General features: G+C 41.3%; 1 protein-coding gene across 3 annotated transcripts in view; it reads right to left on the minus strand.

The window, feature by feature from the left end:
• LOC114700724 (alpha-1-inhibitor 3-like) overlaps window positions 1-9,708 on the minus strand; it is a 176,328-nt gene extending 166,620 nt beyond the window's left edge. For 2 of the 3 annotated variants that reach the window (XM_037204173.1, XM_037204174.1), the window contains exons 1-6: window positions 9,530-9,708; window positions 8,176-8,359; window positions 7,303-7,462; window positions 7,137-7,189; window positions 466-486; window positions 68-236 (exon numbers count right to left, since the gene is read on the minus strand). In XM_037204173.1, coding sequence (XP_037060068.1) covers window positions 68-236; window positions 466-486; window positions 7,137-7,189; window positions 7,303-7,462; window positions 8,176-8,359; window positions 9,530-9,615 — 673 coding nt within the window. In that variant the 5' untranslated portion in view covers window positions 9,616-9,708. The remainder of the gene's footprint in view (window positions 1-67; window positions 237-465; window positions 487-7,136; window positions 7,190-7,302; window positions 7,463-8,175; window positions 8,360-9,529) is intronic. The other variant, XM_037204177.1, reaches the window with a different exon arrangement.
• Window positions 9,709-14,630: the final 4,922 nt, after the last annotated feature.

Genomic DNA, 14,630 nt, shown 5'->3' on the forward strand with positions numbered 1-14,630 from the left:
AATTTATCCTATGATAACCAGAATCTTACTAGATCTACTTTCCATTTTCAATCTTCCCAAGCCATACCGAATTCCTCCACAGTGAAGGAGTGCTCTTTCTTCTCTCCTGATTGTTTCACTATCACTATCTTGTAGGAGCCCTGAATAGGCTCTGATGACAGGCTGAAGGACAGCTGCTTAAGCCCATGCTCTGTGTTAATATCCCGCCACTGCATAATTCGATTCGTCTTTGGATCCTGTGAGACAGGTTGTAAACTTTGTAAGTAAATAGAGTTTTAATTACATCAACACATCTAAGACCATGTGTTCATAATGGAAGCATTCGGGTAGGGAATGCGATATAATAAAGCAATTATCCACAGTGGTGGAAGGCTGCTGACTAACAGTACTGCTACCACAGTCCAACATCAAGTTACTTTCAGCGGATTGATTTCTCTCTGAATATGAAACAGTTAAATTTCTTACCTGAATGTAAACCAGAGGAAACTGAAACAAAAGAGAAAACAGTGTTAGTTTAGAACAGATTTTCTCAACTTACGGGTTTTGATCCCTTTGGCAAACCCCTATCTCTAAAATATTTACATGATGATTCATAACAGTAACAAAATTATAGTTATGAAGTAACAATGAAAATATTTTTATGGAGACCCATCCTGAGCCTTTGCAGTATGGAGATTACAGAATAATTGTTCAAATCAGGAATTTTTAGTTTAAAATGGGTTACTAGTTTTAAATATTATATCCAGCCAAAATGTTTAACTTGGGGGGTGGGTCCTGGGCAAGCTGTATGTGCCACTCTACCCAGGGCCCTGGCTTCCCCTCCTCATCTAATGAGATACAAAGGCATTAGCACATGAACTCAATATACACCTCCTGGACGTAGTGCGACAGAGCAAACCACTGTCTAAACATTGCCCAGAAATCCGAAGAAAGAAAGGGTCAATAGCTGTTCTCGCTTCAATGGAGAATTGCTGCTGACTAAGGCGAGGGCTGCATGTTCAGAGGTTTCACAGGCAAAGTGTTTCTGATCGAGCAGATGTAGAACACAGTAAAGACAGACAGTGACAAGGTCATTTAAGGTTCTGTAATAACTGAGCCATCTGAAGAGGTGAATTTCCTCAGGTGAGCATCAGCTTGAGGAAAACATAAACATTTCTAGCAGTTGAAGAGAGAGCAAGCAGTGGCATTTGTAAGGGAATTTTAGTGATATAGAACTTGTTTCTGAAAGTCTAGAAAAATAAATCATGATAATGGATGATGAAACTGTGGTACATGTGTATATGGTAAAAGTTTATTTAGCTATGAAAAATGAAATTACAAAATCTGTAGACAAATAGATAAAACTCGAAAAAATTATAATGGTTAGCCAGGCTCAGAAAGATAACTGCTGTTTGTTCTTTCTCATGTGTGGCTCCTCACTCCAAACCTGGAGTACTTGTGGACTCAAGGTAGGTAGAGGAGGACCGCTGGTGGGAATCCATCAAGGCAGGGGACACATAATGACATAGAGAATGTCAAAGCACAGGTGCACTTTTGGGACAGAACATTTAAGCAGGGATGAGGGTGTGGGATGGGAGAGACAAGAGGGGAGGATGGAAGGGTTAACCCATACTGAGGATCTGTGAAAAAGTCACATGGAAACTTACTGCTTTTTAAGCCTATTAAGAAGCATAAGTTAAAAGGAGAGTCAGAGGAAGATGTACTGCATGTGTAGATAATGCTGTTCCTGAAGGCCAAGGGTCACTAAACAAATGCCCCAGTTCTAGGCATGAGATAGCGCCTTATGAGTTTCTGGCCAGGGTGGCCCTAGACCCCCCAAAACAATACAGAATCTTGACATTCTTCTTGATTGCCCACAGTAACTAGCTGATAATATTCTAGTGTGGAAGACACCACACACCTTGGTTGAAGGGTGTAGAGAAATCAAGCTGGTGCTCTGCTAACATCCCCCCTGCTGATCAGCAGTCACACTGCCACAAGGTGCTGTGCAGATTGCTGCAGGAGAGGAGATGTCAACGGTCTCATCCAGCTGAGAACACTAGGATGTCTAACACCAACCTGCCTTGCACATTGTGCCCTTTGGTGTAAGATTGGCACAACTTTTATGCGGTTAGAAAACTTGTCTCTGATTAATTTGAATCCTGTTCTGTAGGACGGAATTCATACTGGGTACTGAAAACCCCATCAACAGCCTATGACTCTGGAAGTCTTAGTCCAAGTGGAGAGATGACTCTTCAGTTTAGGTGAATTGTCATGGTACCAAGTTGCCTTTCTAATTTATGCTAATAGTCAAGGACAAATACTACACGCAGCTTGAATGAGGGAAGCTTCTCTTGGTTTGTGACCTGTGTTGATGAGACTAGGCTCTCTCCATTTTCCTCTGATCTCTCTTTGTGTGCCTTATTCCTCACCTTTTGAGGAAATACTGAAGACGAGGGTGCAGACATTGCCCTTTTGGAAACAACTACTGCGGTTTCAGTTTCCAAGATCAGGATGAACCAAGAAAAGGAAAAGCCATCTGCTGACTTAACAGCAGCTTAAAAGCATCAGCTGAGCCAGGCAGACAGTGGTGGCACATCCTTTAATCCTAGCATTCAGGAGGCAGAGGCAGGAGGATATCTGTGAATTCAAGGCCAGCCTGGTCTACATAGACAATTTCAAGCCAGACAAAATTACATGGAGAAATCATGTTTGTTTGTTTGTTTCATTTGTTTTTTTAAAAAGTCAATTGAGACTTCAGAGTAAACAAAGATGTGAAAAAGGAAAATTTCACTAAAGTCCTACATATGATTTTTTTAAATATCACCCTGGATGACCTAGTCTACATGGCCAGCAAAGGAAACTAAGCTATAAAATCTATGAGTAAAGAAAGAGTATTGTTTCTATCAGCTGAGGGGCTAATACTTAGACCGGCCCTGGTAGGTAAACAGACAGGAAGAGAAGCCACAGACAGATAATAGAAACAGTGAAGTCCTGGCTTCCTCCTCACACTCCTGACCTATGGCACAGGCCTAAAGGCCACAGTAGGTCTTCCCAATTCCCCTCTGCAGAGGGTCTTCCCACCCATGTGCCTGCTGTGTGTGTTTTCTCAACTCTAATAAAAGCCTTTCTTTACTGGCTGACTTTGCTGTGCTCAGGATTTTTCCTGCCTTTTAATTCTTTAACTGTCAGAGAAAATGACCCTACACTGTAGTAGCAAGATCAGTTTATAACTGGCACACACAACCTACTGGAATCCAAGATAAGTCATTTTGACCAAAGAATTCAGAAAGATCAACATGATAAAAAGTAATGGGGTACATAGAAAAAAATCTTAATTGCATTGAAAATGAAGGCAACAAATTATAAATTCTATAACCACCATTCATTAATGAAAACTATGATTTCCGGAATAAGTCAAATAAGAAATTCAATAGGCCTAAGAAGAACATTGCAAACCATTATGAATTACATAAAAAGAAATCTAAAATAATGGGTAGATTCATGTGCACTAGACAGAAACATTTGTCATGAAATGATTTATACTCTTTCCAAATCATATATATTTAATATATATTTTTATATAAATATATATAAGTATATATATATTTAATATTTCAATCACATTTCCAAGACTGATTGTAGAACTGTAACCTGAATGTAAAATCTAAATAAAACATTAAAACATCCAGGAGTAGTTGTTGAAATACTGAAGCAAGGATTAATTCAAGGAAGTGAATTTAACCTAAATAAAAATGAAAGTGCTGCAATCCTTATGAAACCAGGAGGTAAAAGACAGGAGGGAGAGTCAGTTGATAAATAGCTAGCTGCTCAAGCAGAAAGACCCAAGTTCCATTTTGAGAATCCAGACAAAAAGTGGGTACATGTTCCCACTGTAGTCCTGGCTGGAAAGCAGAGACACACAGCTGTCACTGGATAACTAGCCAGGCTGCCTAGCCTGATCATAAAGCCCCAGGCCAGCCATAGACTCTGACTCAAAACCCATGATGTTGGCACCCAAGAAATGAAATCTAAGATTGTCTTCTGGCTAGAACATACATGTGTACACACACACACACACACACACACACACACACACACACACACACATGCATACATGCACACAGAATGAACATGTATTCCACAGAGACACACCAAGTGCTAGGAAGTGAATCAACAGTCTGCACTGGAAATTTTAGAGTGTCATGAGCCAACAGAGCTAGGTAAAGGGATGAAGAAATTGCCCAGCAGAACCACACATGTGTGTGTATACAATGAAGGAGAGAACTAGAAAAAAATCATCCTGAGTGAAGCAACCCAGACTCAGAAAGACAAACATGACATGTACTCACTTATAAATGACTGTTAGCTGCTAAGTAAAAGATAATCTCACTACACTCAACAGACCCAGAGAGGCTAAGCAGCAAGGAGGGCTCTAGGAGGGATGCATGGATCTCCCTTGGAAGATTTTACAGGTGGACTGGCAGTCAGTAGGGATGGGAGCATGAGGGATCAGGTCAGGAGCAAGGGACGGAGGGAAAGAGAACAGAAAGAGATAGTTGAAATAGGGTGCATTGGAAAGCAATATGGAAACGTAGTGCAGTGGAAACTTCCTGGAACCTATGATGGGGATCCTACTGAGGACTCCTAGTAATGACGTATATGGAGTCTGAACTGGCCATCTTCTATAAGGAGGCAAGGCTTCCAGTTGTGGGACAGGGACACCTGCCCAGACACAAAACCTTCAATCCACAACTTGTCCTGCCTGCAAGACATGCTGAGGCAATGGAGGCTCAGAGCTTGTGAGAACAGCCAACAAATGACTAACAACAAATGACAACAAATGGTCTAACTTGAGGGCAAAGATACTCAAGGCAGCCCATGGCCCACACTGTCTGGATGGCCAGTAACTGGAAGCCGGATAGAGATCTAGGGTAGAACCAAACATGACCGATCACCCTAATAAATAAATAAATAAATAAATAAATAAATAAATAAATAAATAAATGATTTCTAGTAATATTCTGCTATACTCATAAGATTGGTGCTTAGCCCAACTGTCATCAGAGAGGCTTCCTCTGACAGCTGATGGGAGCAGATGCAGAGATCCACAGCCAAATATTAGGCAGAGCTCAGGGAACCCCACAAAGACAGGAAGAAGGATGGTAGGAGCCAGAGGGGTCAAAGTCACCAGGAGCACATGGCTCACAGAATCAGCTAAGCAGGGCTCATGGGGCTCGCAGAGACTGAAGAAGAAATCACAAAGTCTGTGGTTTCTGTGGGTCTGAGCTAGGTCCACTGCATGCGGGATGTGGTTGTTTGCTTGAGGTTTTGTGGGACTCCTAGCAGTGGGAGTGGGCATGTGTCTGACTCTTTTGCCTGCTCCAGGAACCCTTTTCTTTCTATTGGGTTGTCTCATCCAGCCTTGATAGTAAGGTTTGTGCCTGGTTTTATTGCATCTTGTTATGCCATGTACAGCTGATATCCCTGGGAGGCCTGCTCTTTTCTGAAGGGAAATGAATCTAGATGAGGGAGGGAGGCTGGGAGGAGGGGAGGGAGGGGAGGCTATGGTCATGATATACTGTGTGAGAGAACAATAAAGAAAAAGATAACATATCCTTGATAGAATTATACAACAGATTATTGTGGTAAGATAGAATCTCTACTCTCTACCAAATTACGTCTATTGTAAATTGTTATCTATATAGAACACATTGAGTAAAATGGGATGGCTATTTTACTGCTTGTTTTAATTTTTAGCTAGTTCTTTGAGAGTTTTGTACAGTGTTTTCTGATGATATTCACCCCTTCCCCTAACTCATACCAGAACTACCTTCCTTCCTCACCCACCTGACTTAGAGTTTTCCCTCTTTTTTTTTTCACATTAACTCTAATTTGTGCTTCCCATATATTCTTGGATATGTGGGCTTCCACTGGAGTGCAGTGGACTTACCTGTGTCTATACTCTAAAGAAAACTGAGTTTCTGCCTGTAGCTATCAGTTAGCAATAGCACCTCAGTTAAGGTTGGGATTTCATGTACATATCCCCTCTCCATGGTAAGGTTTGGTCTGGCCTGGTCTTGCATTGGTTTGTGCATGTTAACACAATTATAAGTTCATATGTGTGACTGCCATGCTGAGTCTAGAGGACTGTCTCCTTGTAGTCATTCACTACCTCTGGCTCTTAAAGTCATTCCTTCCTCTCTGACACAATAATCTATGTTCCTTGGTTGGAGAGGATGTTATTTAGATGTCTAATTTGGGCTTTCACATTCTACAGCTAAGCTGCTGATGACTGGAGCCATCACTACTGAATAAGTTTCACAGAGCAAGAAGGTGCTATGCCCACTACCAGAAGGGCGGGGATCGTCAATCTCACCCAGCCGTGAACCCTATACACTGTGAGGACCACTGGCCTGGCAAGACACGCCCACTGGTGCAGTAGTGGCACAAATGTCACGGAAGGAGCCAACCACTCTCTGACTGGATTTAAGTCCTACTACCCAAGATGAAACCCACATTAGACATCATTATAGGGCCAAGAATCTGTGGCTAAACATGCCAGAGGAGAACCCATTATTACTCTGCTGCTTAAGGACATAGTGTTAAACCAACTGATATTGATGTATCTTTATACTTACAGATCAAAGCATCTCTCAGCCCCTGTCAGAGAAGCCTCTCCTTGCAGCAGAGGGTGATTAGCACAGACCCCACCACTTGCTGAATTGCAGAGGACAAGAGACTCTGAATTGCTAATTTATTTTTAAAATGGTCCATTTTGGGAGGAAACTAAATGTTAAATCTAAAGTTAAATGTGAGAAATACCCCTGTTAGACTAGAAATGGATTTCTTAAGGATGGCTTGAAGTAACAGAAACTACAAAATAAATGATTGAAAAATGTGACTAAGCCCAAAGGTTCTGTACAGTAACAGTCTCCATGAAGTATAAAGAAACCCAGAGACGCTTCACCAGTAATGGAATGCAAGATATAGGGAAGACATTGCATGGCCAATGGTAACTGAGCAAGGGGTAGAAATAGTCAAATGAGCAGAATAGAGAAGACCAACTCATACCTTAGCAAGGGGCTAGAAATGAGAATATTTCAGTCACATTATGTCTTCACAAACCCACCAATACCCACATGTAAAAGACTCACCAACTCATTCAGGGGGCGTAGGTTTTTATCCATAGAGACAACCCGAAACTTGACTGGAGAAAGAGAGAGAGAGAGAATTTTCTAGTGAGGTCCAGAGAGCCAGGCCTTCTCTGTGATATGTTCATGATGGCTTTTTCACTCCATAGCCCGTGATGGACCTTCGTACCTGACTGTCCTGGTTTGTACACGGGTTTGTCTGTCTGGACAAAGACAACACTTTCTTTGTTCTTCACCAGCACCATACTCTTTTTGTTGAATTCATGTGTCTGTGCTTTGATGTGGACAGAGAGGTACACTTTCTCATCTGAAGCTGAGACTCTGGGGAGCTGAGGACGAGAGCAAAACAAGACCCTTCACTATGACCCTTTGGAGGTTTTAGATTTCCTTTTTTACTTCCTGTCCTTCCACACCACGGGAAGAACATAGAGGTTCATCAGTTTCTGTTTAAGTATTATGTGAGGAGGATATGTCAGAAACAAAGTATGAAAAGAAAAACACAACATTTCATATGAGTCAATGGAAGCAACAAAGACACAGTCATTTTTATGGAGTAAATATAATCTTGATTTAAAACTAGATAGAACTCTGGAACTTAGGTAGAGTGAAAACTAACATATTGATAATGGTAGGAATTGCATCTTGAGGATAGGTACAGAAGAAGAAACCCAGCACTTATTCAGGATAGCAATTACACATAGCTGATTTGGTTCTGATTAGCTGGAGTGCTAATTGGAAGTTTATAACTTACTAGCAGCAAGTACTACACAGTGGCAAATCCTTCTTTCTCTGGGTACTAGGTTCTTTGAGGAACTTCAGTGGGAAAGCAGCACATGCACAAGTATTGGCTCTCCCTGTTTGGGGTGGGATAATCTATGCTATTTGTTTATTGGGTAAATGTTCTAAGTGTCTATTGTTATGAAGTAGTAGCTGTGTTTCTAGATTAATCTCTTTAAGAAATATGTAAGTATATTATAAATGCATCTACACACATATGTACATAAATATAGAAAACAGACAGGGACAGGTATCTAGTACTCACAGTGAAGGAGTCACAGTGGAAATAGTCCTTGTCGACCACAAACTCATTGGAAAGACTTCTGGTTCCCCAGCTAGCCTGCAAGGAGGCCCTGACAGTCACTGTCTCATTCAGATCGTATAGATGGAAGCAGATTTTCTCAGGGGTCTCAGTGTAGAGCTGGGAAGGGACCAGCACCATATACTTCCTGGAAAGGGAAAAGTTGAGGCCAGCTGGGGACAGATATCATTGTCCATGGCTGTAGTTTCTTCACAATAATCATCACCATCCAAGATTCTCCAGCCTGAGATGGCAGGTGACAGCATGATACCCCAGAGTGGTCAATTATCAGTGTTTGTAGTGGTAATCACTCAGCTTCAGCAGTGATATCTATCAAGGTACCTTCACATGGCATGCATTATTGTCACTTAAGCAGCTAATATTCAGTGCTAGAAGGCTTAAATTTTCTTTTTGAATAACAATCTGGGAGGAAAATTCTTTTCATAAAAATTAATCATGATTGTTTTTGATTATCATGTTTAATTCTTCAAAAACAACACTACCCTGTTTTTATTTTTTGGTACCCTTAAACCTAAGATTTATATTGTGTCTGTGCAATTCAGAGCAGCATGATTCACCTACGCTATACTTGAACATGTGCCAAAGGCTATTTATAGGAATTGTACTCTACCTTTTTCTGGCATTAGAGTTTTTTTTTTTTGTACCAAAACTCTCCCCAAATCTAGCCTGTCACCACTACATCACATAATAGAAAAAAAATCAAGATTGCTTTTATTTTTATCACTTTAAATATATTTTTCTGATCAAAAAATGTCAAGAAAATCACTCAACAATATAATCCTGATAATGTGGTTATTTGGGCACCAAATAACAAATTCTACTTGCAGTTTAATACAAAGGCTTTGATCCTAAGAAGTGTGCTGTTTTAAGACATGAACATCTACAGAGTTGCAGTGTGCCTGAATCCTTACCCATCCCAAGGTTAAACTATAGACTACACATTTCCTACCCAAAGTGCCAACAATGTAGATATTTATCTTCAAAGAGATGAAATTGTTTCAACACATAAAAATGTCTCTGACCACTGGGATTTTAGATATTAGTGGTACAGTTGTAAGAAGAATGCTATTCTAAATCACATCACACCTCAGTTTAGTAACACAGATTGCTTTAGAATTGGAAAAATGACAACATAGAATCATGTAATACTAAAGTTGGAAAACATACATACAATTATTATTTGTTAATTGAAAAGCAATATGACATAGGGAGGGTTTTGGGAGAAGGAACTGTGAAAGGAAATGGATGGTTTTGATTGGAGGAGGAACACCATGGAAGAGGTCTTGGTGGTACTCACGGTTGTCCAGGTGATAAGGAAGCAGAAGCCAGGAAGGCAAGAAGAACTGAAATCAGACATTGCAGAGCCTGTCTGTCCTTCCACATGGTGTAGGAAGGAAGGACAAGGGGACAGGGCCAATGGTGTCCTGGTCCCTAATACCGTTTCCAGAGACATCCCCCGATACACAGTGCTTTATTTATGAGTGCTCTGTGTAAACAGAAACCTCCACTCTGAGTGTCCAAACAGACAAGTGGAATTTTGCAAGAGTTTTCTGTTAGTGTCACTGTATTCAGTGGTGGCCTCTGCACAACTCAAATAAGTTGCAACAGTCTCAGGAACGGTGCCAGAGAATCTTGCATGGTGTTGGTGAAGGATCAAGGGCACAGAATCTACTTAGTCTGAATCAGAGCAGACTTTCTCAGTCTTCCTACTACCCACCTATAAATCTTTGCAGTGTGTGGCTGTGCTATGGTTGTGTGACATTTGCTACCTCACTCTTCTGGTCCCCTGGAATCTACCAGCACTCCCTGGGCGGTGACAGCTAAGTTTCTCTGTTTCCTCATTCGAGAGTCACTAGAGTAGTCCAGGTTGGAGATTTTCAGTTCTCCTGTCTCTAGTCATTCAAGTATCTGCCTTCATGGGTGCTGTGTGTAAAAGGAGGACTGTGGATACTGGACAAGCTCAAAAACTCACCTACTACAAGTCACCATGCTTGAGCTTTCTATGTTAGAACAGAAGTTCACCAAGCTCATCTACAGGTACAGTTGAGAAGTCTTAGCTCTGTGGTCTACTAGGAAGCCAAATATAATCTGTGCAACTAGAGGTGATTGCTTTAAATGATTTAAATACATCAGTATTTTGGATACCACTGAGTTCCTCTGGAAGGACATTAAGGTTTGAGTTTGGAAGTACATTAGCATTTCTAATCTAGATCATGGGACTGTCTATTTGTGCAAGGAACTTACATCATTGGCTTGAGAGGAAGGTATATCATAAGCTAGAACAACTATATCTTGAGGCATTAAGTAAAAAGAAAGAACATTGCTATGGAATAATTCTCTTGTACACTGTAAAGATTTGTCACTTGAATTGGTTTAATATAATGTGGATTGATCTCTAGCCAAGCAGGGAATATGGGTGGGGTGACCAAACTAAGGATGATGGGATGGAGAAGGGCTGAGTCAGAAGTTGCCAGCTGAGGTAGAGTAAGCACAAGATGATTGTGCCATGCTAATAAAGGTAATGCCATGTAGCAGAGCATGAATAAGAAATACTGATTAACTTAAAATGTAAGAGCTAGTTAGTAACAAGCCTGAGCTATTGGTCAAGCATTTACAATCAATATAAATGAGTGGTTATTTTGGAATAGGTGGTTGGGACAAGAAACTTCCAATTATAGAACATGATGAAAAGGGGATGTAGGATAAGCATAGAAAGGTTGAAAGAGAAATAATACTTCTGTATTTCATGATTGACCTCTGAATATCAATTAATCATCAATAGGAAGCCCTCAGCAACTACTGAACTGATCCTTTTTGTCCAAATTCCACTGAAACAATAACTACAGTTTTTCACCTTTACTTTCTTCTCTTTATTTTGGGGCATGACAATGAATGGCTGTAAATTCCTCCGATGATGCTTGAAGCAACAGATACAAAAACATAAACGGGTCCTAACAATGAAGGATAATATCAGATGGCAGGGCTTGTCTGAGATGGTGCATAACCCAGGCTTGGAACTCACAGATGACTTCTTGTTAGAGAACAGACAGGCTACAATGATTTACTTGAAGTTTTGAGTCAGTAGGGTACAGATCTGAATCTTGAAAAATCCTATGAAGAGGCCTGGAGACCAGGAAAGCATTGACATGTCTGATATGGAAGTATTTCATTGGAATAATGACGCTGCGATAAAGCTTAAATGAAGAGGGCCTATGGGAAGGACCTTGGAGTAAAACCTAAAATGATTTAAATAATGAAGGGATATAAAAGGTTTTCTGTTGAGCATGGTAACTTGTGTGGTGGCTTGAGAGGATGACTAGAAGCCTAGAGACCCCATGGGATGACTGGATAGTTATCTAGACATGCCATGATGGTGTTTCAAACTGAGAGACTAGGAGTTAGACAGACTCCCTGGTAGATAGACAGATAGGGAGATGTGTTATAGCTAGGAAATAAAGGTGGCAAACCTCCAAGAGACTGACATCTTCCTTACTGTGATGGTTGAATAAGAATGGCCTCCATCGGCTCATACATTGTGGAGCTTAGTCACCAGAGAGTGATTTGTTTGAAAGGAATAGAAGGTGTGATGTTGTTGGAAGAAATGTGCTGCTAAAGGTAGGTTTATGTGTCAAAAGCCTATGCCACCAGAATCTGCTCTCTCTCTCTCTCTCTCTCTCTCTCTCTCTCTCTCTCTCTGCCTATGGATCAGGATGTATCTCTCAGTTACTTCTCCAACACCATGACTCATGCATGTGGCCATGTTTTCTGCAATTGTGTTAATGGACTAAACCTCTGAAACTGTAAGCAATAAATTGGTACCAGGAATTGAGATATATCTGTGATGAGCCTGGCCATGTTGAGTTGGCTTAATGTGAACTTTGGGACTTTAGATTAGAGACGTGGATGAATATGTTAAGTGGTGCTTACTGATACTGGGCTACCTAGTAGGAATACGTGCTAAGGCAATGTAAATTATGGCAGTCTGGCTTAAGAAGTTTCAGCAGGGAAGAATATTGGTAAGTGGCCTAGAGACCATTCCTGTGATATTTTGGAAAAGAATAAGGCTGCTTTTTGCCTCTATCTCAAAAATCTCCCTGAGGTTAAACTGAAGAGTTTTGAGTTAATGGTGTTGGCAAAGGATATTTTAAGACAGCTTAGTATTAACTCTGTCCTGTAGTTAACAGTAATCACTCTTATGCAGACCTATCATGAAAAGGAGAAAGCTGGACAAAATGAGAATCCACACCCAACTGCTGCCATTGACATCTCCTCTCACAGGTATCACCAGGCTGTCTAGGAATCTCCAGTCGATAGACACCCAAGAACCATGCTTTTTACCTGGGGATGTGAGGTTTATGTAAAAGAAGGTGTGTTGTCCACACTGCCTTCTCCACACCCCTTCCCTGAATCCTGTCTTGGAACCAAAAATAAGAAGGGAGCCAGACTCTGACATGCAGGCCCTGATTCCTGTCTTGAGAACTCTCACCATGCCATCTGTCTCTGCTGTTGGGCTTTAACTCTCCTCAGAACTTCTGCAGTGTGGCTAACTGTCCGTCTGTCTGTCCATGGTGTCAATAACACTTTCACTAAACTCCTATCTGCCCCCACAATCCACTTTAGTGAACTCCTTGAGTCTGTATCTGAGTCCTTTCAGTTTATCATGGAGGGGAGGCCTAGTGAAGGAGGGGGAGGGGCTTACCCCACTGTATCTGTAGCCAGAGGAGGCAGAGAGCAAGGGATGCTGGTGCTCAGCTGGCTTTCTCTTTATTAGTAGTCCAGGATTGCAGCCCCTGGGATGATGCCACAGCACATCAACAACAGTCTTTCCACCTCTGTTAAGACAAATTAAAAACTTCCCCATGGCGAGTCCAGAATCTAAAAGCAGACAATATTGAATGTACTGATCTGTGACTTTCTTTTGTTCTGTGATGGCAAACAGCTAGTACCCTCATCCAGGGCCATGCTGCAATTGAGGGAAATGAGTCCATATCATCAAGATTCCCTGTGTTTGAGATTTTGACTAGAGACAGGTTCTTCTTGGAGTTTTAAGGCCCATAACTGTTTGTGTTTCTAGGCTTTAAAAATCCCTAATATGCGATGAGCATCATCTTTGTTCCTCGTACAAGATAAAGGTCCCTGGAACTTGTCATGGACCTTCCAGTCACATGATGCAAGTTTTATTGATGATTTAAAAAAAAAATCCAGACAAGAACAACTTAAGGGAAAAGTGGCTTATTCTGGTTCACAGTTCAAGGGCGTAGTCCATTATGATGGTTAGGTAAATGCAGCAGGAACTAGAAGTGGCTAGTCACATGATATCCACAATCAGGAAACAGGATGAATGCATGCATACCTGCTCAACACAATGAAGTAATGTACATTGCATATGCATTTGTGGACACCCAGGAGAGAAAATGGAAAGGAATGTGTTGTGTAAACACACTTGTTACAGGTTTTAATCTGTACACTCAGTGGGGGAAGCGAAGCAGCAATTGAGTTCAGGGAGGGACTGTGACTGACAGGCATGAACAGAACATGGCCACAGACAAAAATGCAAGGAGCATGCAGAAGGAAAGAGCAGCATCAGCCTTCATTGTTGTTTTGAATCAGGGAAATCCAAACTTTAATTGATAGACTTTCTAACTGATGGAGTCAGGCCTACCTAGACCATCTCTTTTGGGGCCATTCTTGGGAGATGATCAGTAAATGTTACTTTGCAAATTCCCTTCACAGTACCACCTAGACTTGTGTTTAATGATGTGGCTCAGGAGATGTGTGCAGCCTCTGAAGGACACTATTCCCCTCTGCTTCCCATGAGGGAGCAATTCTTGAAGCTCGTCCTAGTGAGGAACAAACTAGGAAGGAAATTCTAGGCAGTTCAGTGAGCCACGGTGACATGCCAAGCACTATCTCATGTGGAACATGCAGCTTGGACCAAATGTGGTTCTCTTCCCCTTTTGTTTTGGCTTTTACACTGATTTGTGGAATCACACCATGGCATATATATGAAGGTCAGAGGACAACTGGAAGGAGTCCGTTCTCTTCTTTCCTGTGGGTCCTGGATATTGAATCTGGGTCATCAGTTTTGCTAGCTAGCAGCTTCTCACTGTTAGGTCCAATGTGCGGCCTCAACCCCTGAAATGATAGTTTGGGTTCAGGGCAGGCTGAACTCTGACCTGGTAAACACATGGATTGCTAGTGGATAAACAAAAATCTAAAATCAACATTTTTTAGAAACGTGTGCAGAGAGTTTCTGTGTTTCAAGAGGAGCCATTACTTCCCTTATCATCACATATATGACCAGATGTCAAATCTAGAGCTTGAAGCCTTGTCCACTACATAATAATGGGATACCTTGGTTCCTCAATAGAACAGCACCTCAGGTCTCTATATGCTAA

This window comes from Peromyscus leucopus, chromosome 3 (assembly GCF_004664715.2).
Source record: "Peromyscus leucopus breed LL Stock chromosome 3, UCI_PerLeu_2.1, whole genome shotgun sequence".
Lineage (NCBI taxonomy): Eukaryota > Metazoa > Chordata > Mammalia > Rodentia > Cricetidae > Peromyscus > Peromyscus leucopus.